Below are 24326 nucleotides of genomic sequence, written 5' to 3' on the forward strand. Positions count from 1 at the left end.
ATCCAAAGCAGACAGCCCTGAGCACATGTACATGGCCTTTGGACTCTGGCAAGTCTCACTGATATCCCCAGGAAGCTTGCGGAACCTCCTGTTTATAAAGGGTTTCGGTCTGTTATACTTTCCCTCCTCCTGTTCTTGGTAACACGGATGTTTGCATTCCGCAGGAGTTCCTAATGTGACAAGCTGTTTGCTTCTCCAGCTAGCACTCTCCTGGACCAGACTCACAGCCCTAGCAGCATCTGGGGAGAGATTCTGGTCCAACGTACTATCATTTTCCTCCTGGACTGAGCAAGAACCTCTGAGCTTATCTTTCCTGACTTCAGCTTTGATACTCTGCAAACACACTGTGCTCGATGAAGTCAGAGTAGTACAAACATAAAGTATGGGTGTGTCCTGTGACATGCTTCTGACCGACTCCCTGTTCTACAGGGCAAAGGCATGGTTACTACTATGGCCTGGACGGTGGTCAGCCTTGCGCTGCAACCTGTGCTTCCTCCACATCTTACACATACTGCCTCCTCCTCCTCCTCCTCCTCCTCCTCCTCCTCCCCCTCCTCCTCTTCCTCTTCCTCCTTTTACTTTAAAACCCTGCAGAGATGACCTCCCAGGAGGTATCCATCCTTGATTCCCTGAGCAAACTCAGGTGGCCCTTCTCTGTCTTACACCAATTTGTCTAGAACTTCTAAAACATTAAGAAAAGAATCACTGAAGCGTGTGTCTTGCCACGCATCTGCTGTTTGTCACGGGAATATCTCACTTAGTTTAGGCCTTTTCTGCCCCACTGCCCAGACTCCAACCCTGCCCCGGACTGTTGCAATATTCTTACAAATACACATACTGCATCATCACTTCCGTGGCCTTTGACATGCGCTTTTCCTGCGGGGAACAAGGGCACAGGTGCATGGCGACAGCTGAAGGCAAGGATTGGTTTACTCTAGGAGAGAGTAGATGGGGATGACTTTCTGGGCATGGCCTGAAGTCACTAATGTGGGGCGTAGGCACATAGACATGGGCAGGATAGACAAAGGCCCAAGACCAGAGAACTTCAAGGCCAGAGCCAGGGGCAGTTCCTCACAGGACTTCTATGTAGATTTATCCTCCAGACAGGAATCCTGTAGAATGAAAGTGGGCACCATTCCATACTATGCTGCGACTCTGAGCACACCCAAGGGCTTCTGCAAGTCAGCCTCGCACTTTTATATGAACTCCCGCTTCATATAGAATGTTTTCTGGTTCTGCTCTTTGGGGCGACTGGAAAAAATTAAATATCCTTTGATTGGAATACTTAAACACTTCTGCCAGACACAACGGAATAAGCAGTCTCATGAGTTTGAGGCCAGCGTGGACTAGGGATGCCGATCTGCTCCAGTTATATAAATGCTGTGCTACACTTACAGTGAGCCACTTCAATGGTCATGTTTCCCTGACAGAATGTCTTGGATCCTTCATGCTTTCTAGAATAAGGCTCAATGTCCTAGCATGTGATGTCCAAAGGGGGAAATCCGAGGGGCATGGAAATCAGAGTATGCTTGGCATCTGCCACTTTGGTTAATTACCAGGAGTTGGGAAACCCTTGGTACCTTTTATGTTTCAGATTCCAGGACGCCATCCTCACTAGAGCAGCTGCTGTAATGGCCCCATGAGTGGCTCTGGGCAGAGGTGGAGGAGTTTCAACCAGCCAGATATAGCCACCAAGCTGTCCTGATCCCTGAGGTCCAAGCCATGGGGGACCTGTCCTCACAATGAGGACGGGAGCCTGGTTCTTACCAGAGGGCCCACAGCTGCGACTGGAATTCTGATTTGCAAGTTTCTTAAATTCCATGAGCTCAGCATGGTCCTTCTCATACGTTCTCTTCAGATTCTCCACATACTGCATCATCACTTCCGTGGCCTTTGACATGCGCTTTTCCTGCGGGGAACAAGGGCACAGGTGCATGGCGACAGCTGAAGAAAAGCACCAGTTACTCTACTCTGAGCTCAGCAGAAAGGCCGCAGGGACCGTCAGATGAAATCAGATCTGTCCTGAGAGTTTGTTGCCTGTGGCACTGGGCTGAGGGTTGTCGTGTCCAGGGAGGAGAAAGACACTGCCACAGGCTGTAAAAGGTTAGAGAAGGAAAGGATTGGTTTACTCTAGGAGAGAGTAGATGGGGATGGCTTTCTGGGCATGGCTTGAAGTCACTGCTGTGGAGCGTAGGCACACAGACATGGGCAGGATAGACAAAGGCCCAAGACCAGAGAACTTCAAGGCCAGAGCCAGGGGCAGTTCCTCACAGGTCTTCTATGTAGATTTATCCTCCAGACAGGAATCCTGTAGAATGAAAGTGGGCACCATTCCATACTACGCTGGGACTCTGAGCACACCCAAGGGCTTCTGCAAGTCAGCCTCGCACTTTTATATGAACTCCCGCTTCATATAGAAGATCAACAAGCACTCGGGGTTGCTGGGAAGAAGCGCTCTAGGGCTGGGTCATGAGGACTTAATGTACTAGGTGAGAGTCTTAACTTTCTGTGCAGGCAAAGAGGAATTCCTGATCATGTTAAAGTGGGGGATGATGGAGTCATGAACGGAGACAGGGCAGATGTGAATGAGACCTGTGGAGTGAGCGCCACAGGAAGCAAGTGTCTCAGCTGGTCCAGGGGAAGCAGGGAGGAGAGCAAGAGCTGAGACACAGACGATGGGGGGGGACCACAAGGCAGGGTAGGGGACAGAAGGCAAGGTGGAAGGACCACGTTACGAAGGTTACAAGCCAGGTATGGTGGTGCATGTCTGGATCTTAGCACTCAGGTAGTTGAGGCAAGAGGAACATGAGTTTGAGGCCAGACTATACTACATAGTTAAATTCTGCCTGAAAGTAAATAAGTAGGGGGTTGGAGAGATGGCTTAGTGGCTAAAAGCACTGGCTGCTCTTCCAGGGGACTTGGGTTTAGTTCCCAGCACCCACATGGCAGTTCATAACTGTTTGTAACTCCAGTCACAGGGGATCTGACACCCTTTTCTGGTTTTTGATGGCACCAGGTATGCATGTGGCACACAGGTGCAGGCAAAATACTCACAGATATATAAAAACACATAAAAATTTAAAAACAAACAAGTACAAATAAAGAAGAGAAGAGTAAAGACAGATTCTATAACATAGAGAACTAGAAATATATTTGGAAGGGTTACATACAATGGAGATGTGGGGGGGGGGTTCCTTTTTCCATGCTCCCTAGAGTCCACAGAGGACGCAGCTTAGGCCCTGTCTATCTTAGAGGGATTTCCCTATAAATGTCCCCACCACCATGTGGGACTGAAACCCGCCTCTTCCCTAGCATCCTTCTGGTGGTATTGTTCCCCGATGAGCTACTTCCTAGGTCACAATGCTGAGTCAGCCACCCTTTCTCCAGAAAGACACCAGGGTGGGTCAGCCCCGTGGCTTGGCCGCCTTTCATTCCACAGGCAGTGCTTATGAGTGTACCCTCAGCACATCCACTCACAGAAGCACTGCGCAGGAATGGGTACCGAGACGTTATGGCACATTTATGTGCTTTTCATGAATTTTGTCAGCCCTACATGGCAGACACAATGAGCAGCTCTGGTTTACAGCCCAGCACACTCACATGTGGAGAGCTCTGTGAGAGCCACAGCATGAATGAGGGACAGAACCTGGAGGGGAACTCTGGCAGTGGGCACTGCAGCATTGTGTGGAGGCTCCATATGCTTTCAAAGTGGCCAAGGTGGAGAGTCTGAGCTGGGCCGGCATGCAACTCTGCCAGTCACTCACTAATGCTAGAACAACTTCAGTGTCCCTGACCCAGAATGCCTACTGAAAATGTTTGGGATTTTGTCAGGTTTGGGATTATTGTATATATGCAATGGAGTATCTTGGGAATAGTACCTAAGTCTAATTATGTTCCACATATGCCTTATTGTACATGTGATCCAGAGATAAGTTTGTACATTTTTAATGGATTTTGACTGGGTCTTGTCACAGAAAATTAGTTGTTTTTTATGTGTGCCATAATGGAGGCTCTCAACACATTTGGAATATTTGAGATTTCCCACCATCTAGAAGCTATATCTTCTGAGAATATTCACCTTCACTGGGGGGGCAGATACGGGGTATGGAGGCCACTTCACAGGGTTACTGGGTGGATTAAATGAAACAGTGCCTTTTCCTGAAGTGTGCGCTGCCCAATGCTGGTTCCCTAGAAGCTGAGCACGTGTTCTGTGAGAACATTGAAAAGGGAGAGCCTCCTCAGTCACATATTCTTACAAAACACACAGGAAAATCTCAACAGACTTCTCCAGTAGGGAATTCTCTAACTTAACTACTGTAGATGGGCTCTAAAAGAGGAAGGCGGTACACAGTCTACCTCAAATGTCAATGCCCAAAGAAAACAATTCCTGAAGGAATAATTCAAAGGTTGAGTTGGCACCAAATATATTGGAATATCTCAACAACCTATATAGAATGCCTGGTCTAAGTCAGTCACCAAGAGGTGATACCTCTCTGTTATGGTTTGTATATTCTTGGCCCAGGGAGTGGCACTATTAGAAGGTGAGACTTTGTTGGAATAGGGGTGTCACTATAGGTATGGACTTTAAAACCCTCATACTAGGTTCCTGTAAGCCAGTATTCTGCTAGCAGCCTTCAGATAAAGATGTAGAACTCTCAGCTTCTTCTGTACCATGCCCACCTCAATGATAATGGACTGAACCTCTGAACCTGTTATCAGCCCCATTAAATATTTTTATAAGAGTTGGCTTGGTCATGGTGTCTGTTCACAGCAGTAAAACCCTAACTAAGACACTCTCCTTGCCCTTGTTTGTGTCATGGTACAAATTGCTACAAGTGGAACAGTACCATCCAGCAAGACCAAGCACTGTGGGGCTCACCTGGCGAACAGCACCCACCACTTCAGCCCGACTGGAGAGGCGGGCAGCCAGACGATGCAAGACGGCGATGTCTTCCAGAAGTTTCTGATAGGTCTCCCGGTGTTCGCAGTGGTACCAGATGTTTGCTGAGGACTGAGGGACAACAAGGAGCATCACCCAGAGTCCTCAAACTGGGAGCCTAACCCCAATGTGCAGGTTGGGGGGTGGGCCCTCGGGAAGTGACTAGGTCACTAGGGTGGGGCCCTTACCAATGGGATTGCTTCCCATACATCAGGGGTCACAGAACTTTCTCTTACTTTCTTTCTACTGTGCCAGGCTATAAAGAGAGGTTGTCGGTCTCATTATAGACTTAGTGTGGACCTAACCATGCTGAAACCCGAACTTGGCCTTGGAGCTAAGAGAAACAAGTTTGTTGTTTAAACCACCAGCCTGTGTTAATGCATTATAGTAGCTTGAGCTAACTAAGAAAGCATACCAACCCTGAATTCATTTTCATGAGACAAGCCCAGGCCACGGTGTCTTCCAGATACAGGAGAAGCCCAGTGGAGACACACTACATCTGGCTGGCCTGAAAGAAGTCATGTCTGAGCCAACCATCGCTCTCCTAAGGATCTGCCAGGGTGCCTGATCCCAGGACCTTTGCCTCAGCCCCTCCCGATCCTTTGAGGAAGACTCTGCCAGGACCTTGGATCCCTTCTCATTCCCAGAGACTACTTTGCTAGTGGGAGAAGTGGGCCCAGCCCTTAGAGGCAGTTGCTCTTCAATTACCGTTATGGAGGCTTTGAAGTTTTCCAGTTCCTTCTCCGTGTTCTCTTCTGTCAGGTTGCGCTCCCTTTCAGCCTGGTTAATTCTAGACTCCAAGGTGTAGCTGTCATTTCTAAAGGCCAAGGACAGTTGTACAAACACGTTCTGTTGGGAACAAGAGTGTGGTAGAGGTGCTGGAAGGAGTGACTGCCGCCAGCAAGGCTGCGGGTGGGATTCTTGCTCAAGCCCTTTTACCAGGAACTAGTCCCCAAGGCCCCCATGTGCAGGTAAACTTCCCTTGATGGTGAAACACACCAAAATGGACAAATGGCAATCCTTGAGGTCCAGGCAAGGTCTTTCCCAGGACCAAATGTAACCAGGAGACAATAGCATTCTGCCTTTCCCTGAATCAAGAACATCCACGTTTGGGTTGAGATAGGCCTTGGCCTAGGCCAGAGCTGTGTAAGCAGTTTGGACTCATACTGGGACCTATTTCAGGGGGTTCGGGAGGTCTGCATCAAACCTCTATATCTGAAGAATGGCCAACTCAGCAGCAGGCTTGTGGATTTAAAGCAAACTTCCATTTCTAACCCTGTTATCTCACAGTTCTATGTCACCTTTAAGTAACTTCCCAGAGATTAGACAAGATCAGGTATGGATCAGTTATGATAAATGTCCTGGAATAAATATTCCAGCCCGAAATGAAGCACACCATACAGGAATGACATATTTTTTAAAGTTTTTGTGTGTATGGATGTTTTGCCTGCATGTATGCCTGCACACGACAAGTGCAGAAGCCAGAAGATGGAGTTGAATCTCCTGGAACGGGAGCCACCATGTTGGTTCTGGGAATGGAGTCCAGGTCCTCTGGAAGAGCAGTCAGTGCTCTTAACGACTGAGCCATCTCCAGCCCCGCAAGAACGAACATTTTAAAGGTGCAGGTGATCAGATGTGGAGTTAGCACTCACCGTAACACATAACTACTGGGGAGGAAAAATAGACAAGTGGACTCCACATGAGAAATAAGAAGGGGGGAGGTGTTCCAATTGCTTCATCTGCCCTGCCTGAAGCAAGTGGGAGCAGCTTTCTTTCTTCCTTCAGTGTGTGTGTATGTGTGTGTGTGTGTGTGTGTGTGTGTGTGTGTGTGTGTGTGTGTGTGTGTGTGTGAACAGTATGTTTGTACAGGCCAGAGAACAGCGTCCAGGAATTGGTTCTGTCTACTGTGGGGGTCATAATGTTGTCAGCCTTGCATAGGACTTTTAGTCACTAAGCCGTCTCACCTCCATGATCACTGACCCCTGCCCGGCTTCTGGAGTTCATCTAACATGGCCAATGGCAGTTATCTCCAGACAAGAACTGCCTCCTAGACGACAGTGGTGGGTCTATTGAAAATTACCCCTTATTGACCATGGTGATTGTGAATTATAAACCTTGTTACATTTAACTCCACAACGACTCTCTGGAGTGAGGACTCTTACACCCATTTTACAGGTGAAGAGACCAAGACTAGAGACATCATTAACGTGTTCAAGGTGACACATGAATAAGCAGAGGGAGGACTTGGCCTTACAACATCTGATTCCCAAGTCTGTTTTACTTCTGCCATGCTGATGGCTGTGTGAGCACATACCTGAGAACAGGGGCTGACATTAACCGAGCTGGCATGATCAGTCTCCATAAATGACAGGCCAGTGATGAGGGTTCTCTCTCCTACCTAGCTTCCGTCTATGAGCAGTTCTCAATGCTTAGCTCTCCATACCTGACACGAAGGGTCCTGAGGCCAGTTGGAATATACACATCCAACTCAATCTTGTTAAGTCCTGAGTCTGGGAGATTGGGTGAGCTGTTTTATTGCCCAGCTTCTCTTCTGCTTTAAGTCCTGCTCTGCCTACTTTGCAGAGCTACTGGGAGATCACCTGATTAGGGGTGGGGGCTGTGAACTCGCTGCAGTGGTAACGTCTAGTTCAAGGGCACTGTGTTACCTGGTGGGGGTGGGGAACACTTGTCTCAGCTTGTCTATCTTCCCTTGCTCATCTGCTCCACTTCTCCAACCCTCCCTGACTCACCTCTACTACATGTCTTGTCCACCTGTCCCTTCACCAGAATGAAAATTCTCAGCTCGCCCATCACCCAGCATTGGGACAAGGAGGTTAAATCAGGGAAGGTAGCACCAAGAGCTTTCACATTGTTGGCCAAGCTGTCCTTCTTGCAACCCAAGCTCTCAGGAGGCCAATACCTTTGTCCTCCATGACAAACTCTGAAGCTTCAAACATGGCCACATTTAAAATTTTTGAACTAAATTTAGTGTATTTGTAGAGTCTCCTGGCTAGCTTTGTATTGGAAACTCATCCATCAAGGGACAACAGCAGTCTTTGAAGATGGCAGCTCCAGCAACCTTCTCACCTCTCACCAGATTTGTCAAAATGAATGGAGGTAGGCTTGGGGAACTCAGCAGTGGCTGGGAACAAGCATTCAGAACATCCCACAGTCATTGTTATCACTCTTGTATAGAAACGTTAGGGCCACAGGCTGCAGGAAGGAATGTGTGGATGAACCTCATCAGAGACAGTCAGAACACGTCACGGAGCCCGTGAGCCGCTTACCTCAACTTCCTTTTCAGTGAGTGGAGGGGCGCTGTAAAGAAGAAAAAAGTACAGGTGAACTTTATCCAGCCTACTAAATAGCAGAAGGTGACTTCGGATGACCAGCAGGTCATGCACTTCCAGAAGAGGACTGAGCAGAGCTGGTGAGATGAAAAGATACAGTCCTTTGTGTCCTCCCTGTCATCCGTGACCACTGACCTTTATAGAGGGGGTGTGGAATATTAGATGTTGGGGTCAGCACCCAAGAACAGCCACTACAACCCCTCTAAGTTCCAGCTTGCTCACATGTAAAATCAGAATATTGTATGTCTTATAGGAATATATATATACATATATATGTACATATACATGTTTGCACATACACATATATATGCATGAACACCTGTGTACTGTGTGTGTAAATACAGTCAGCCTTTCTCAGCCACATGTTCCATATTCCTTTAAGCAACCACTATATATTGAAAATGTTACAACAAACTGTGCCTATACAGAATTTATCCAGACTTCTTTTGGCCATATTCTCTAAGCAACACAGAATAGCACCTATTTAAATAGAATTTACACTATATTGGGTATTATACATCATGTAGAGATTATTAAAAATGTCAGAGGGTTGTTGAGACTATATGAAAGTACTATGCCATTTTATACAAGGTCTTGAACATTTGGATTTTGCTATCTGTGTGGTGTGCATATGTGTGCATCCTGTAACCAATGCCCACTGTAGGTTAGCTTTATATGGCACCTTGGCTATTATTACTGTTTACCCACAGGTTGTGAGAAATCAGAAAACATGCATGCATTTGTCATTTTCAAACTATGTCTGACGTAAACTGTAGCTTTCAAGGGCTTCCCTAGCTCTGTAAAGACTGATCCTTCCTTCCTAGACTCCGAGGACTGCGACAAACATTTATTTGGTCCAGAAACATCTATTTGGTAAGAAAAGGGTTGGTAGAGCTCATTGCAACAAGAGCCTCCAAACTCTGGAATCGGGGTGGCATAGAGGTGACCTTCTGAGAGGTTCCTGAGCAGTTCCCACAGCTTGTCCCAGTCAACAGATTCCTTATCTGCACAACCACTCCATGTGGCTGCCTGTGCAGCCCTTAGTAACTAAAGTTGGCTCCATTGGAAGCCCAGATAACGTAAATACCACACAGGCGCTTTCCTGTGCTGGGTGGGGAGGCCAGGAGGGGGTTCAACTCGCGTCACAGGACTTGGCGACTAAGCACACCATCAATAAACTTCTCAGGAAACACAATTTTCCTCCCTTGTATGGGTACGGAGAGACCCTGAGAGCAAAGGGAGAGGGGTCATCCATCTCTGGGAAGGGCTGGTTCTCACCCTTGACCAAGGACAGCAAGAGCCTTCCTGTCAGGATGAGACAGCAAGACCCTGTGGCCATCGAGCCGGCAGAAAACAGAGTATGGGGACAAACAATGACAAAGATGTCTCCTGCTTAAAATTCTTTACACAGGCCTTGTCCTCTCAGGGTCAACATGCTTTCTCACTTGAAACGGAAGAGGCACATATGGTCTGGGAGGTTTATCAAGTGCTTAGAATGTGCTTCTGTCACCTAGGTTCATTTGGCTATTAAATGAAAATTACATCTTTCCAGAAATAATTAGTCAAGCTTATTTTACATTCTACTTTGAGCTACAGAACACACACACACACAAACAGTAAGGGACAGGGTGGTGTGGTGGAGGTCAAGTGGTCACGTGACACAGCCAGTTCTTACTAAGCAGTAAGGAGGCAGACTCATCTGGGCCTCCAAGACAATGCAGAGTAATGGCGAATCTTCTCAGGTACCCAGTGTGCTCTCTCTCTCTTTGAAATCTAAATTTTATCAAATCACAAGAATTCTTTATAGCACCATGCACCTTACCAGGTAAATGATCCATGAATATTTCCTCCCATTCTGTGAGTCACTTTCCGCTTTCTGGGCAACATTGAGGCATAGGCTTTTTACTAAAATTATGATGATGGTGATGACTTATTTTTTACCTGTTCTTTTAAAACCTTCTGTGTGTGATTTCCTGTCTTATCTGGAGCTGTGGGCTAACCCAAGTTCATAGCTCATGAAGATTGCTTGTCTCTTGTATTTTCCTCTAAGCATTCCATGACATTAAGGTCTGTGGTCCATTTTGAGCTGGTGTTCATGTATTATGGTAGCTTCATTCGCTGTTCACTATATTTTGTTTATGAGTTCTCTATTTGCATGCATGCATGGATGACAGAAGAGGGCATCAGATCCCATTGCAGTTGATGCTGAACCACCATTCGGGTGCTGGGAACTGAACTCAGCACCTCGGAAAGAACAACCACTGCTCTTATCCTCTGAACCATCTCTCCAGACCCTAGCTTTGCTCTTTTGCATGTGATTCACCATTTGTCTCCCTGATATTTATTAAAACCACTTCTTTTCGTTTGGAAAGCTATTCACCAAAGTCTTTGCATGTGTGGCTTCTTGTCACTGTGACCTGGATTCCTGACTACCCTGTCATAAAGATCTTCTTTGTCTCACTTCCCAGTGTCTCACTTAGATCGTTCTCTGGGTTGCCCTATCTCATGGTGCTCCTAGAAACTTCTCCAATCCCACTCTTTACTTTCTAATCCAGCTATCAAGGATGCATTCTGGGCTGACACTCTCCCAAGCCCTGCCCACAGATGGTCTCACTTAGTGCATCCTGCCAGTGGCAGATCACTTACGACTCTTCTACAGGCAATGAAGCCAAAACTCAGAAAGGAAAGGAACCTTCTCCCTGTGAGCAGAAGTCTGGGGCACTTTCTGCTCAGTTCGTCACATGATTTTGGATTTTGTGCATCTCTCCATATACCGTCTGTCCCACAGGTAAGTGGTTTATATGGATTGAAATGTGTGTCCCCTGGCAAGTACTTTGAAATGTATGTCCTCTGGCCCAAAGCCCACCACTTTCACCTCTGGTGACCCTTGTGTCCTCAAAGGTTCTTGCCTGAATTTCATATACTCTTGGAGTTGGAAATACCAACATGGCCCACCCTGTGCTTTGTATTTTGGCTGCATTAGCTCTGCCTGGACCACTGGACTGCATCCGTTTCAGAATGAAAACCAAAACTGATACTCTGCTGTGTTCCACCCATGGTCTAACATGGGGACCCCCTGAAAGATCTTCAAAAGCTCATGTCCTGATTTACCTTCCAGTGAGTGACTTGTGAACCCTAAGTTTGCGCAGCAATATGTCAGAAATGTTGGGCATCACATCCAGACCACTCTTGGACTCTTCTTCCTCAGCTGCTGGGGCGAGTTCAGGTGAGACTCCTGGAAAATAAGAGTTTTCCTTATAGAATGCCTGTTTCAAATCATACTAGTACTATTGGCAGGTCCCACGAGAGCTGTCAACACTCGTAAGCACGTTGTTACATGCCAGAGACCTTATTAATTGTTTTCTATTTTACTTTACCCTCAGAGTGGCCTGAAGAGCTGCTTCTTAACCATCCCTTAAACAGCCTGTGCTGCCTCCCCAAATGATGCAGGGCTGTAACCGGGAAACGGAGAGAGCAGGCTGTAAATCTCTCTTCTGCTTGTGGATAGTATAAGGCTCAATAAAGTTGGTAGCTTGCTGAAGATTACAGGCATAGCAAATGGCGCAGCTTGATGGCAAACCAACATCTATCTGGCCCCAGTCGTTTCTTCCCATAATCCCCAGTGTCAAGTATGATCGTGTGTCAGCATTTAGATGTTGGTTTCTGGCAACTGGAAGCTGGTTGACTCTTTGATTATGGGTGTTTGGGAAAAAAACCTCTCTATTTGTCAGGCTCTTAAAGGGATCTCTTGACTGATAATTTTTCCCAAATAAATCCAAAAGCACCATCTCCTAGGTCCTACCTAGAAGTCAGCATCTTGTTTGCCACTAGATAGTAACAGAAGCAGGTATTTTCCAGGATAAAGCTAAGGTCATGAGCCCCGTCACAGGTCTCAGAAATACGGATGTCTGCTAGTCAACAGAGCCAACAAACAGCATGTGCTGCCTCCCCAAATGATGCAAGGTTGTAACCAGGAAATGGAGAGAGCAGGCTGTAAATCTCTCTTCTGCTTGAGCAGCTCTTTCCTGGATCTGTCGCCTACTTCCCAGTGGCTCTTTGAGGAATCCTATGGTTCATGGTCTCTAGACCCATCCCATGCCTATACATACTCTGCCTTGTTGCTGTTTGAGAGACCCCAGATGTTCTCTAGCAAGTGTAACCCAGACCGCTGGCCAACACCTTGGGCACAGACCTTCACATCCACACAAGATAGACTTGCTGTGCCTTACCGTGTTCTCACTCACAGCATATTTAGGGTGAAGCAACAACCTCAGACATCTTAGACATCTTTCATTCGAGCCACCTCAGGATCCCACTGATCCTGACCAGTGAGGGTGCTGCATTTACACGCAGCTATCTATCCCCATTTTTTACTGTCTGCCATGGCTTTTGACCTAGCAGTGTTCCAATTTGCTTGTCTGTTTTCCAGAATTGCAGGCCAGGCTAGAGGTCAGAACAGAAGGCAGAGTTGTACCAATCATCTGGCTGGAATTAAGACTGGGATTCCTATCACCAAGGGAGACAAAGCAGAGAGGAGAAGGGACACAGTTGGGTTCACAGTGAATAGGTTTTTAACAGATTGACCCTGTTCAATAACAGAACAGTATTATAGACTCCTTGATGTGTCAGTTATTCAAGTGAAGGCTACAGGGTCATCTGTCATGGACAGGACAGCCAACACTACATCTCTAGGTGTACCATTAGACCAGAAGTTCCTGTAGCTACCTGTCAGCTCTTGCTTTCTGCTGGCATTTGTTGCTCACTGATAGCTCCATGTGTCATCTGTGACCTTGCTCTGTATCTATACACCTCTGCCACACTTAGCAGAGAGCCAGCTAAGCGGGGGGCTCCTGAGGTTGCTGTATGTGTGTCTGAAACATCAAATCTAATTCCAGATGAAGGACACACCGGGGGCTTCTGCCTAAAACATTTCTCTAAGTTGAGAGAAAATGAGGGGAAGGAGGAGGAACAAAAATAGAAAGGAGAAAAGAAACTAATTAGGGCTACCAGCTCTTATCAAATAGCAGTTCCATGTATATGTGGATACCAGAACCAAATACCCTTTCCCTGAATGCAACTAATTAACAACCAAAAATCATATTATCAATTATATATGTGCCAACAATGATTAAATACAGAAAAATAAAGTACTGAAAATAATAATAATAATGGCTAAAAACAGAATTTCCTAGAAATAAATGGGGTACCCCCACCTTTGATTCCTCTTTCTTCCTCCCTCCAAGAACAGGGGTTTTATTGAGTTTGTTTGCTTTGAGTCAGGGTGCCACTATATTGTCCAAGCCAGCCTTTAGCTTGTACTGGTCCTCTTGTCTCAGCCTCTTGCATTCTGGGATTACAAGCATGCATCTCAACACCTGGCCTAAGAGTGGATTCTGGGGGTGGAGAGTTGGCTCAGTGGTTAAGAGCACTTGTTCTTGCAAAGGAACTGGGTTCAATTCTCAGCACCCATGTGGGGGCTCACCACCTCCTCAAGCATCAGGTGTGCATGTAGTACACAGACACACATGCAGACAAAACACTCATACAAACAAAATATTAAAAAAAAATAAATGTTGACAGGAGGTGATGGTGCATGCCTTTAATACCAGCACTCAGGAGGGATCTCTGAGTTCAATGCCAGTCTAGTCACAGAATGAGTTCTGGGACAGCCAGGGCTACACTGAGAAACCCTGTCTTTTTAAAAACAAAAATGGATTCTGGATAAGGAAGTTTCTAAGAATATAAGAGCACAGAACAAGAAAGAGTAGATAGAATGAGTAGGCAGCCTGCAGAGGAACGTCAGAAAGAAAGTTTCTCTAGAAAGTCCTACACCCTACCACACCAACACTGCCAAGAAGAGAAAGAGAAAGTGCTGCCTGTATTGGCATTTAGCTTTCCCTGCCAAGAAGGAGGAGAGAAGAAAGGAGGAATGAGTATTGGTATTGTATCAGAATTACCTGTATAATATGTAGGAGCTCACCAGAAGGGAAGATTGAAAACAACTAAACAAATAAAGCAAGCTCTTCGGATGTAGCAGGAGCCGTATGGAGAGCTCCAACTTAAGCTCCACACGAACCACGTTAGAGAATAGCACAGTGGCTAAAGTCCTTGATTTCGTCTACCTTTTCTTCCTTTGCCTGGCTGAAGAATGAATGGCTCTTGGTAAGGGGTGGGTCAAGTCTAGACAATAAACATCTGGACAGACTCTTGATACAATTCCATCCTAAACTGGTGCTCCAAATCTCACTAATCCCCAGCTGGAGGAACAGAAATATCTCAATTTGCCATAATAAACTCCAGTTTTGGACTCTGAACAAAGTTATAGAAAAGAAGCAGAAAGCCTACAAATGCTGCTGTTAACAGCTTTGTCTGAACTTCCTCTTTCCTCCCACTCAAGCAGCAAAGAAGTACCCATGAGCACCCAGTCCTCAGTACTGAGAGAAGAAGACAAAGAGATCTCAGATGTGGCAGGAGGGAGTGAATGAAAACCAACCCTCCTCCCCCAACACATTCAAGGAAGGAGGAGATCCCGGTGGAAATGTCCAGTCACAAACAGATGAAATGGAAACCAATGACATGGCAGCTAGACAAAAATACTAGAGTGAAAAGAGGAAGGAAAGACGGAAGGTAGAAAGGAAGGAAGAATGGAAACACAGGAGGCAGATGTACGGATGGACACATAGATGCAGGGAACATAGGGGAAAAAGAAAAACTGCATTTCTGTGCAAAATATATACAGTAACTGCTTAACTCTAGGGGAAATTAGAATCTGAAAAAAATGAGAATAAGAAATCAGGACAAGAAAAGAAGATCACACATAATGGACAAGGATTCTATTTAAGGAAAAAAATTAAAGACCAAGAATGGAATGAATAAGAGATTGAAAAAACAGAACTGGTCAGGTTGTTTTTTAAAAATGAGGACATATAACACGCACAGTTTTACATGAATTAGTAAGGTGGACCAGATAGATTGAATGATCATAAAGAATATAAAGAGGAAAAGAAAGATTGAAGAAGGAAGGTTCTAAGTTGAGTTCTATCGACCCTTTCATTGAACAAATAATATATTCAAAGACATAATAGAAGAAAACTTGTCCTTAGTGGAGGGAAGAGTTGAACTTGGAGGTTAACTATACATCTGAAGCTTTTCTTTCCATTCTTTTGTTTTTCCTTCTTTTGTTTTCTTTTGTTTTGTTTTCTTTTCTTTTCTTCTCAAGGCATGTCTATAAAGAAATGCTACTGTTCTTATTCCTAACAGGAAAGAAAATACACATGCAGGGAATATAAAGGTTAAGGGACACAGTAAATAAGAGGTCTTGGGTATCTCTACAATGCTGAAAACAATTGGGAAACATTTCATAGAAATGAATTAGCCAATAATGTTATAGTTATGCAGGCTATTGATAAATAAGATGTTTTCAAATATGCTAGAACTCAGGACACAGAATACTTCCAGTGCTTCCCAGGAAAACTACTAGATAATGAAGTCCAACTAAATAAAACATAAATCAAAATAAAAATGCTTAAGGATGGTTAGCCACAAGGAGGGAACTGGCAGTAAGCATGAAACCCTTTTATTCGGGTGCACAACTGGACAACTGTGAAAACTGGTTACAAAGTAGAATGGAAATGTTATAACCTTGACCACACACAGAGGAGAATTCATCAGCTAGCCAGTCAGAGGCAAGAAAGCTGGAAGAAATCGCTAGCAAAGAAAATATATAATGAGATGTTCTGCTTTTTCTGTTTAGGGTCTTCAATCTTGGAAAGACTGACTCTCTGGGGCTAGCTCATTACAGGAGACGGGGGGGGGGGGAACTCTCCTTTAAGTACACCTTTGACATCTAAACCAACCCAATCAACCTAGAACCTGTATTTCCAACCCTCTCCTTTAGCCATCTCTCACATACCAAGGCAATATCCATTCTTGCTCCACATCATCAAGTATCCAACAATTAGACTCCTGTCTCCTTTTCAGAGCCCGCTAAAATTACTCAAACTATCTGACTCCGAGGTTCCTAAGGTACCTACTCTGCTCAGCTCACTCCTTGTCATGAAAACCCCAGTAAAGATCCTTCCCACCCACCTTCTACCTCCTAGCTGACCCTGGTGCTTTTCTATCTGGCCCAGAGGGTGTACTGTGCCCCTGTGTTAGGGAATCTGTGAATATAAACTTCTCTCATGACTATTATTTCTGTGTCTTGCCATATGTGACCGACGTTATGCTGGGTTAAGAATTTAGAACAATTGCTCCAAATCAAAGCCAGAAAAATCCACAACTCTAAACCCTTAATATATTTCCTAATACATTGTCAAAACTAATTTCTCCTCTGTGGAGGAAGTAATAGCAGAGATTCAGCAAGTCCTACGGTTTCACTTCACTTCAACTCAAACTCAATTAAATTGTTATGTTCTTATCTTGAAGGGTACATCTAGTCTAATCTCTCTCCTTCCTCCCTATCCTCTTCTGTATTTGTGGAAAGGGGGGTATTTTAGTGCAACAAGGAGGTTTTTAATTTCCTCCAAGGCCAGAGACACCAGTTAGAATACATTTCTTTGCGTCTGTCTTCTCAGGTAAGCATTTTCCCTGTGTGAGACATGAGACTGTGGCCCAGCCTTGAGCTGTGTAGAACCATCCACCTTCCTTGGAAACCTGGTCCAGACTTCCAACGACCCTGTAGACATCACCAACTAGATACAGAGAATAAGAATCATTCCAACGCCACCATTCATAAAACATCAGCCACACATTCCATACTCTTTCTTGTTGGCTGTCTACAGTTGTTCGGCTGAGTCGGGGAAACGGAAGACCAGTTAGGGCTGATAGATTCCCACAGAGCCAAACTCATCCATAGTAGAACCAGGATGTAAAACTGATTCTGTCAAACTGTTGCATCTCAGCTGTGTCCCGTGGGCACTCAATATGTTCAAATCCAGATGCTTGGTCCTCTTCTCAAGGGAGTTCTCCCTACTGAGATCTGAGACCTGGTACTAGCACCATTACCCACAAGGCCACCCATGCAGATTCCTGGTGGTTTTCTGATGCCTTTCTCACCATGTCCCACTCTCCTCACCTCCAAATGGCTTTCAAACTATCCTTCCACAGTCCTGTTATCCCTTGTCCCTCACCAGACCATTTCCTTATTGTTTTACATGGGTGTCTATTTTACAAAGGGATGTCTCCAATGACAGCATTTGGAATGAGGCATTCTCTCAATGGCAGGGCCTGGGCCTTTATAAATTTTGACTATCTCCTATCTCAGGCCAGTTGTTGTAATCTCTTCAGAAGAATTGGGCTGGGATGTAGTTTCCTTTCCTGTAGGCTTCTCTGGCTCACCATGTGCCTTAACTTATTACTTGGCCCTTGAGGTCTTCACCTTCCCCCACCCAATACCACTGCTTCAGCCTCAGGGTCACATAGCCCATCTCCCTGGGTCACACATTACACAGTGGATTCAGCTGAAATTCTGTTTCTGAAGCATGCCAGGCACCAGAGATGTGCTTTTGTCCCCTCTGCTTGCCCTGCCCGGTGTGCCTTTCTCTTCCAGAGCAAAGCTGCCCCCAACCTTCCTTGACTCATCCGCTAAGCTAGCTGCTTCTTCCTCCTTGTTCCCAAGGACCTCTGCTCAGTCGAAGTTGCATTATGATGCATTACGGTGACTCTGTCTGCCCTTGGGTTTCCTCTCACAGAGAATGCAGGTGAGTCCATTCATTCATGAATTATTTCCCTAATTATTGAGTACTTACTATGTCCCAGGCAAGGGGGCTGGAGCCAAAGATAGATGCTCTACTAAGCAAAACTTTCACACAAGTGTCCCTTTCAGAAATTAGTGTTTAAGAGGACAGAGATTAATCAGAGGACATCTACAACAGGAGTTCACTGGGCAAAGAAGAGAGGAGAAAACCCTCTGTGTAGAGGGGAAATTGGGAAATGGAGGATGAAGGAGCTGCAGAAGGAAAGGTAGATGTTGACAGCTGAGAGAGGGTGGTTCTGAGTGATGCTGGGAGGTGAATGGGCCTGGCCACAGAGCCTCGGAGGTGATACTGGGAGGTGATGCTGGGAAGTGAGTGGGGCTAGCCTCAGAGCCTTGGAGGTGATGCTGGGAGGTGAGTGGGCCTGGCCCAGAGCCTCAGAGGTGATGCGGAGAGGTGAGTGGGGATGGCCACAGAGCCTTGGAAATGATACTGGGAGGTGATGCTGGGAGGTGAGTGGGCCTGGCCCAGAGCCTCAGAGGTGATGCTGGGAGGTGAGTGGGCCTGGCCCAGAGCCTTAGAGGTGATGCTGGGAGGTGAGTGAGGCTGGCTGCAGAGCCTCATAGGTGATTCTGGGAGGTGAGTCGGGCTGGCCCAGAGCCTCAGAGGTGATGCTGGGAGGTGAATGGGGCTGTCCCAGAGCCTTATAGGGTTTTCCAAGGTTCCAGTGTTCATCCTGAGAACAGAACGAAGCCTCTGAGACAAAAGTGCACTGCAGAGACTCTGGGTGCTGTGTGAGCTGTCAAGAATGTGGGCCAAAGGTCAAATTGGGAGATGGATGAAACGTTAATGGCTGTTGGGACACAGCCATCTCCTTGATGGTATGGTCTGAGCCCTACTCCCTTAGTCCCCATCACATTTCCAGAAAACAACTTGGAGAGTGGCCTTTATCAACCTCACATCTTTGTCTTGAAACAATGATCAAAGGCTGCAGAATGAGCCCTGGGAAGGGAACAGGTTGGATTGTTGGGAAGGTCAGATTTATTGGGGAAACTGAGAGCCAAGGTTCTGGAGACTCCAGAACACCCTGATAAGGGCCTTTCCTGTCTCCCCAAGGAACAGCAACAAGATTAGAGTTTTCTCATGAAATCATCATCAGAGATTCATTTTTTTTTTCCTGTGAGCTCTGTTGAATTTAGAGCAGTAGTTCTCAACCTTCCTAATGTGGCAACCCTTTAATACAGTTCCTCATGCTGTGGTGACCCCCAAACATAATGTTATTTTCGTTACTACTTTAATGTTATTTTCGTTGCTGTAATTTTGCTACGGTTATGAATTGTGATGTAAATATTTTTGAAGATAGAGGCTTGCTAAAGCCACAGGTTGAGAACCGCTGGTTTAGAGCCTGGACATATTCTCTGAGTCAGAGCTTGGAGGGCTGCCGGATCTTTTGTTCTGGATACATGATGGGAAGGGGCCTGTGGATGACTGCAGCCCAATCCTGTTCTGTCACACTTGGTTGCCTAGATAGAGTTCCACAGTTCAGCAACGGTCATTGAAAGAATGGCAGGATCTAATTGAACTTAAGACTAGGGTCACACAAAACATTACATCAGGTTAATGAGTACTTTAGGTGCCATAATTATCCCCATTAAAGAGCTGGGTAAACTGAGGTGCCAAGACCAAGAAACTTGCCCAAAGCTCAGCAACCAGTAAATGATGAAACCCAAATTATTAATCACCCACACCTTAGACCTGAGAGAATAAGGAGGAAGTGTTCATTTATTGAACACCCTGGGTTCATTTTGTTTATGAACGTGTGTGTGTGTGTGTGTGTGTGTGTGTTGTTCATGAGTGGAGGAACCCGCACATACCATAGTGATGTGTGGATGTCAAATGACAACCTGAGGGACCAGTCCTTGCCTTCCACTTCACTTGAGACCCTGTGTCCTGTCTGCCACTGTGGATGCCAGGCCTGTTGGCCCCTGTCTTCACCCCATCTAACCACAGAGGTGTTGCGATTACAGATGTGTGCTGCAGCGTTGGCTTCCCATGGGTTCTGAGATCCACAGTCTTCATGCTTGTGCAGCAAGCACTTCACCCACTGAGTCAGCCCTCCTGTATAATTCCCCTTTAACACTGGGAGCTCATAGGAGTCAGATTCACCTACCTACTCATAAAACTCAGTGACCATCTATCAATATAGAGAGGAAGACTTTGCTACAGGCTAGGTATAGCTATGTTGGCATAATTTTGTAGAAAAGTTTGACAATCTACACACAACCAAAAACACACATATATGAAAATACTGTTTAATCTACCCGTCTTACCTGTAGAATGGCATCCCTTAGAAAATGGGCATTTCTATAACATGTGAGAGAGTGCATCATACCATTATTTATAGCAGAGAGACATGTGGGGAAATGCCTACATATCAGCTTAGTTTTTATCTTAAAAACTTAAGGTTCCATAGGTATTAAATGGGAAGCTGCCTAGGTATATTGTTAAATTGAGAAGATGATATGACAGGGACATAGCTGACAACTACAATCTATCACATGAATGGGGTTTGAACATGGTGTAAGGCAGCTCTTAGGCTAGCAACCATGCTCCTAGCTTCTCTTGCTATTTGTGAAGCTCGTGCCACCACAGAGCTGAAGTGAAAGAGGAGTTACAGTCCACACCCTGCTCTGGAATCTGACACACACACCCTCCTATTACCTCCACCCTGTCCTGTTCTAAGCTGTGGGACTCCAAGAATCTGCTGAAAGATAACAAAAGGACATGAGGGTCCCTAGGTGCCTGGGTGGAGCAAAGCCAGCCAGCACCTAAATAACGTACTCTGGAACTGGAACTGAAGAGCAAACGGTAACACAGTGTGTCTGGAGTCCCTGGGTCCCAACAATTTAAATTTTAATTTTCCTAATGCAAAAAAGTTGCAGATACTCCAAAACAAACACAGGTACAGACTTGGTGACTGTAAAAGGAAATATACCAAATACCCATACCAATAAATAAAAGAGAGAAGAAAATTACTAAATTAATCGAGTAATATGTACTCTTTTCAAAAAATATATTTGATAGACTTCAAGACCAATTTTGAAACTTGGGAAATAAAAACATATAAAACATTTTTAATTATACAGTAATTATAAATGTATAATAGAAATTTAAGTATATATATAACTATAAATAAATATATAATGATAAAAGGTTAAATAATATTGTGTTGGTTAGTTTTGTCAACTTGACACAAATAAGATACAGCTAGGAAGAGGAGTTGCCTCTATCAGTCTTTCTTTTAGACATCTCTGTGGGGCATTTTCTTGACTAATAATAGGCTTACAAGGGTCCAGCCCACTGTGGTCCTGGTTGGTATAAGAAAGCAAGATGAGCAAGCCAGCAAGCGGCTCTCCTCCATGGTTCCTGCCTCTGCTCCTACTTGAGTTCCTGCCCAGATCTTCCTCCATGATGGCCTGTGATCAGGACTTGTAAGCCAAATAAACTGTTTCTGCCCACAATTTGGTTTGATTAGTGTTTTATCACAGTTAACAGAGAGACCTAACTAGACGATAACATGTTTTATAATTACTACTTATATTTTATATCAAATCATATAAATATAATTTTAAATAGTGCATTTATTTAATACGATGCATGACTCTTGGAAGAAAAAGCAACACACTAAACTTCACTCCAAAAGAGAAGCAAGGCAAATGTCCTCCTCACCATTTTTGGGTTAGATAATGGTACCGGAGTGATAAAGCGCACACAGATACAGAGATGCGCATGGCTTCCCACAGGCAGGATAACTGAAACGATGCTGAACCAGATAAAATAAAAGTAACAGGAGGTAGAGTTGTAAATTCAGAAAGAGAGATGTTCTGCCAAGGGGGTCAAAGGTCTCAGAGGTTACACACATTCAGGCTCTGATCCTGCTCCTGCGGTTAAGAGATACATCACCACACATCACCAAGGCCTTCACAAGCCTCTCTGTCTTTGCGTGTCATGTGACTACCGCAGACCTGCTTGCTTCTCGTGGTTCGTGTGAGCACTGAGTCTACCAGGGTCAAACACTCAGCACGGCATCTGGCATGCAGTAGTCACTCTGGCTGCAGTCCTTATCCCAGTCCCCAGAGTCAGCACTCTACTGCTTAAGAACAATATTTAGAATGCAGGAAGCATGTGACATGGGGCCACACTCATCTCCACTACTAGTGATTGATTGGTCAGGAAATCCAGTGAACTAAGAGTCCTGGTTACCAATTAATAAGGTTACACAGAGTGTGCAAAGAACACGAAATGCTCTGCAAGAGAAAACAGAAATACCTAAATGTGTCTGGTCGAGACAAGAGTATCTGCAAGGTGAGTAAATTAAAGTCTTACAAACTTCACAGCAAACAAAGGATTGCATGGGCAATCCTTTTGAATCCAGCATGCAAGGTGCACAAGATGGTGTAATTCTCAAATGTGAAAGGGGCATACAGATGTCAGAAAACCTAAACCTCTGTTCACTTCTCTTGAGACAGATTCCTGTCTCCTGGCCTCTGGCCTCTCGCTCATTGCTCATTCTGCAATCTTGACTTAAATCTATGTCAAATATGCACAGATATGTTTCAGAAGAAAAGTACTGAGAGAGGGCTAATCCCACTACACATGAGAACATAGTCTCATTAAAGTCATGACTCAAAAGAAACATCTTGGCCAGAATGAAACAGAGCCAAGCTGGGTATGGTGGGACATATCTATAACCCTAGCACTCAGAAGGCTGACACACAAGGATTGCTATTTCTAGGCCAGTTCAGGCTACAGAATGAGACTTTGACTCAAAAAACAAACAAACAAACAAACAAACAAACAGAAACAAAACAACTAAACAACAACAAAAAACCACCCCCTCCCAAAAAAAACCCCACTAAAATACTATAAAACAAAAGAAAATAAAACAAACAGAATCAGAAACAACAGCAAACAGAACCCTGCTCTCCATAAATATATATGAATGTAACATATGACTGTCACAAAGAAATAGAAACACTATCAAAATATTATTGTAGTAATGAGCTCTTAAGTCTTAATATACCTATATCTTAAAATGAAGCACACAGGGCCAGGTGTGGTGGTGTACCAGCAATCCCAGCACTTGGGAGATAGGAAGTTAGAGCCCTATGCATTCATAACCAGCTTGCTCTAAATAGTGAGTTCCAGGCTACATGGAAAACTCCATGTCAAAAACTAAAATACAACAAAAAAGATGAAGTTCTTACTAGCAAGATGAAGAGATATTAGCAAAATAAACACAGATAAATCAAACTATAAATATGTGGAGCACGGTATGTGCATACACCCACACATCATGTATACATGCATGGTCGTACATGAACACATACACACATACACACCATGTGTACATGTACCCCTACACACACACACACACACACACACACACACACACATATATATATATATATATACACACACACAATCATGTGTACATGCATGACTGTGAAAGAAAATACACACCATATGTACATGTATGCCCATGAATGTACACACACATACAAATAATAAACTAAAAAGTTTAAAAATTGGGGGCTGCATGACACATAGCACCAGCTTCTTTCAGGAGATTTTGATCTTTCTTGCTTTTTAACTACTGTACATAGCAGGGTTTGTTGTTATCACAATGTCACAAATAAAATATGTTGTTGCTTTGTTAAAAATAATTGGGGTCTGGAGAGATGCTCAGCAGCTCAGAGCACTGGCTGCTCTTGGAGAGGATCTTGGGTTCCATTCTATAAGAGGCAAGTATTTCTACACTCTGACCCAGAGACTCCCATGTCTGAGAATGTATCCTAAGGGAATTACTTTAAAAAAAAGAAAAAGAAAAAAAAGAAAAACCTCACAAGTGCAAAGACAAAACTGTTTATAACAGACGGAAAACTATAAACATCTGGAATATTTTACAATAGAGACAGTCATACAGGAGGAAATATGAACCCACTCAGCCATAAATATGATATCTAAATACATGTAATTAGTTATTATGACTTCAGTGAGACAAATCTTTAAAAGGAAGTTGTGTCTATACCATCAAACCAACTTAGGAAATGATAACTATTGGAAAGAATCAAGCTATGGATAAGAGCTTTTCAAAAACATTTGTTATTTTTATGTGTATGAGAAGTTGTCTGCATCTGCAGCATATGGGGGTCGGCGCTGCAGGAGGCTAGAAGAGGGTCTTGGCTCCCTGGAACCAGAATTACAGATAGTTGTGAGCTGCCATGTGGGTGCTGGGATGCACACCCAGGTCCTCTGCAAGAGCAGCAAGTGCTCTTAACT

At 44.8% G+C, this 24326-nt stretch overlaps 1 protein-coding gene and 1 long non-coding RNA gene across 8 annotated transcripts in view; one reads left to right on the plus strand and one right to left on the minus strand.

Annotated features, from left to right (window-relative positions):
- Mrvi1 (MRV integration site 1) overlaps positions 1-24326 on the minus strand; it is a 114653-nt gene that overhangs the window by 25770 nt on the left and 64557 nt on the right. For all 7 annotated transcript variants that reach the window (XR_869664.3, NM_194464.3, NM_010826.5 and 4 more), the window contains 5 exons: positions 11401-11524; positions 8227-8257; positions 5648-5788; positions 4880-5011; positions 1768-1909 (listed from right to left, as the gene is read on the minus strand). Coding sequence is in view for 6 of the 7 variants with exons in the window: in NM_194464.3 (NP_919446.2) it covers positions 1768-1909; positions 4880-5011; positions 5648-5788; positions 8227-8257; positions 11401-11524 (570 nt within the window). In the remaining variant the exon portion in view is untranslated. The remainder of the gene's footprint in view (positions 1-1767; positions 1910-4879; positions 5012-5647; positions 5789-8226; positions 8258-11400; positions 11525-24326) is intronic.
- On the plus strand, positions 10959-11825 carry Gm16336 (predicted gene 16336). Its single transcript, NR_045267.1, has 3 exons — positions 10959-11077; positions 11408-11515; positions 11673-11825. It is a non-coding gene; the product is annotated as a predicted gene 16336 (long non-coding RNA).

This window comes from Mus musculus, chromosome 7 (genome assembly GCF_000001635.26).
Source record: "Mus musculus strain C57BL/6J chromosome 7, GRCm38.p6 C57BL/6J".
NCBI classification, from domain to species: domain Eukaryota; kingdom Metazoa; phylum Chordata; class Mammalia; order Rodentia; family Muridae; genus Mus; species Mus musculus.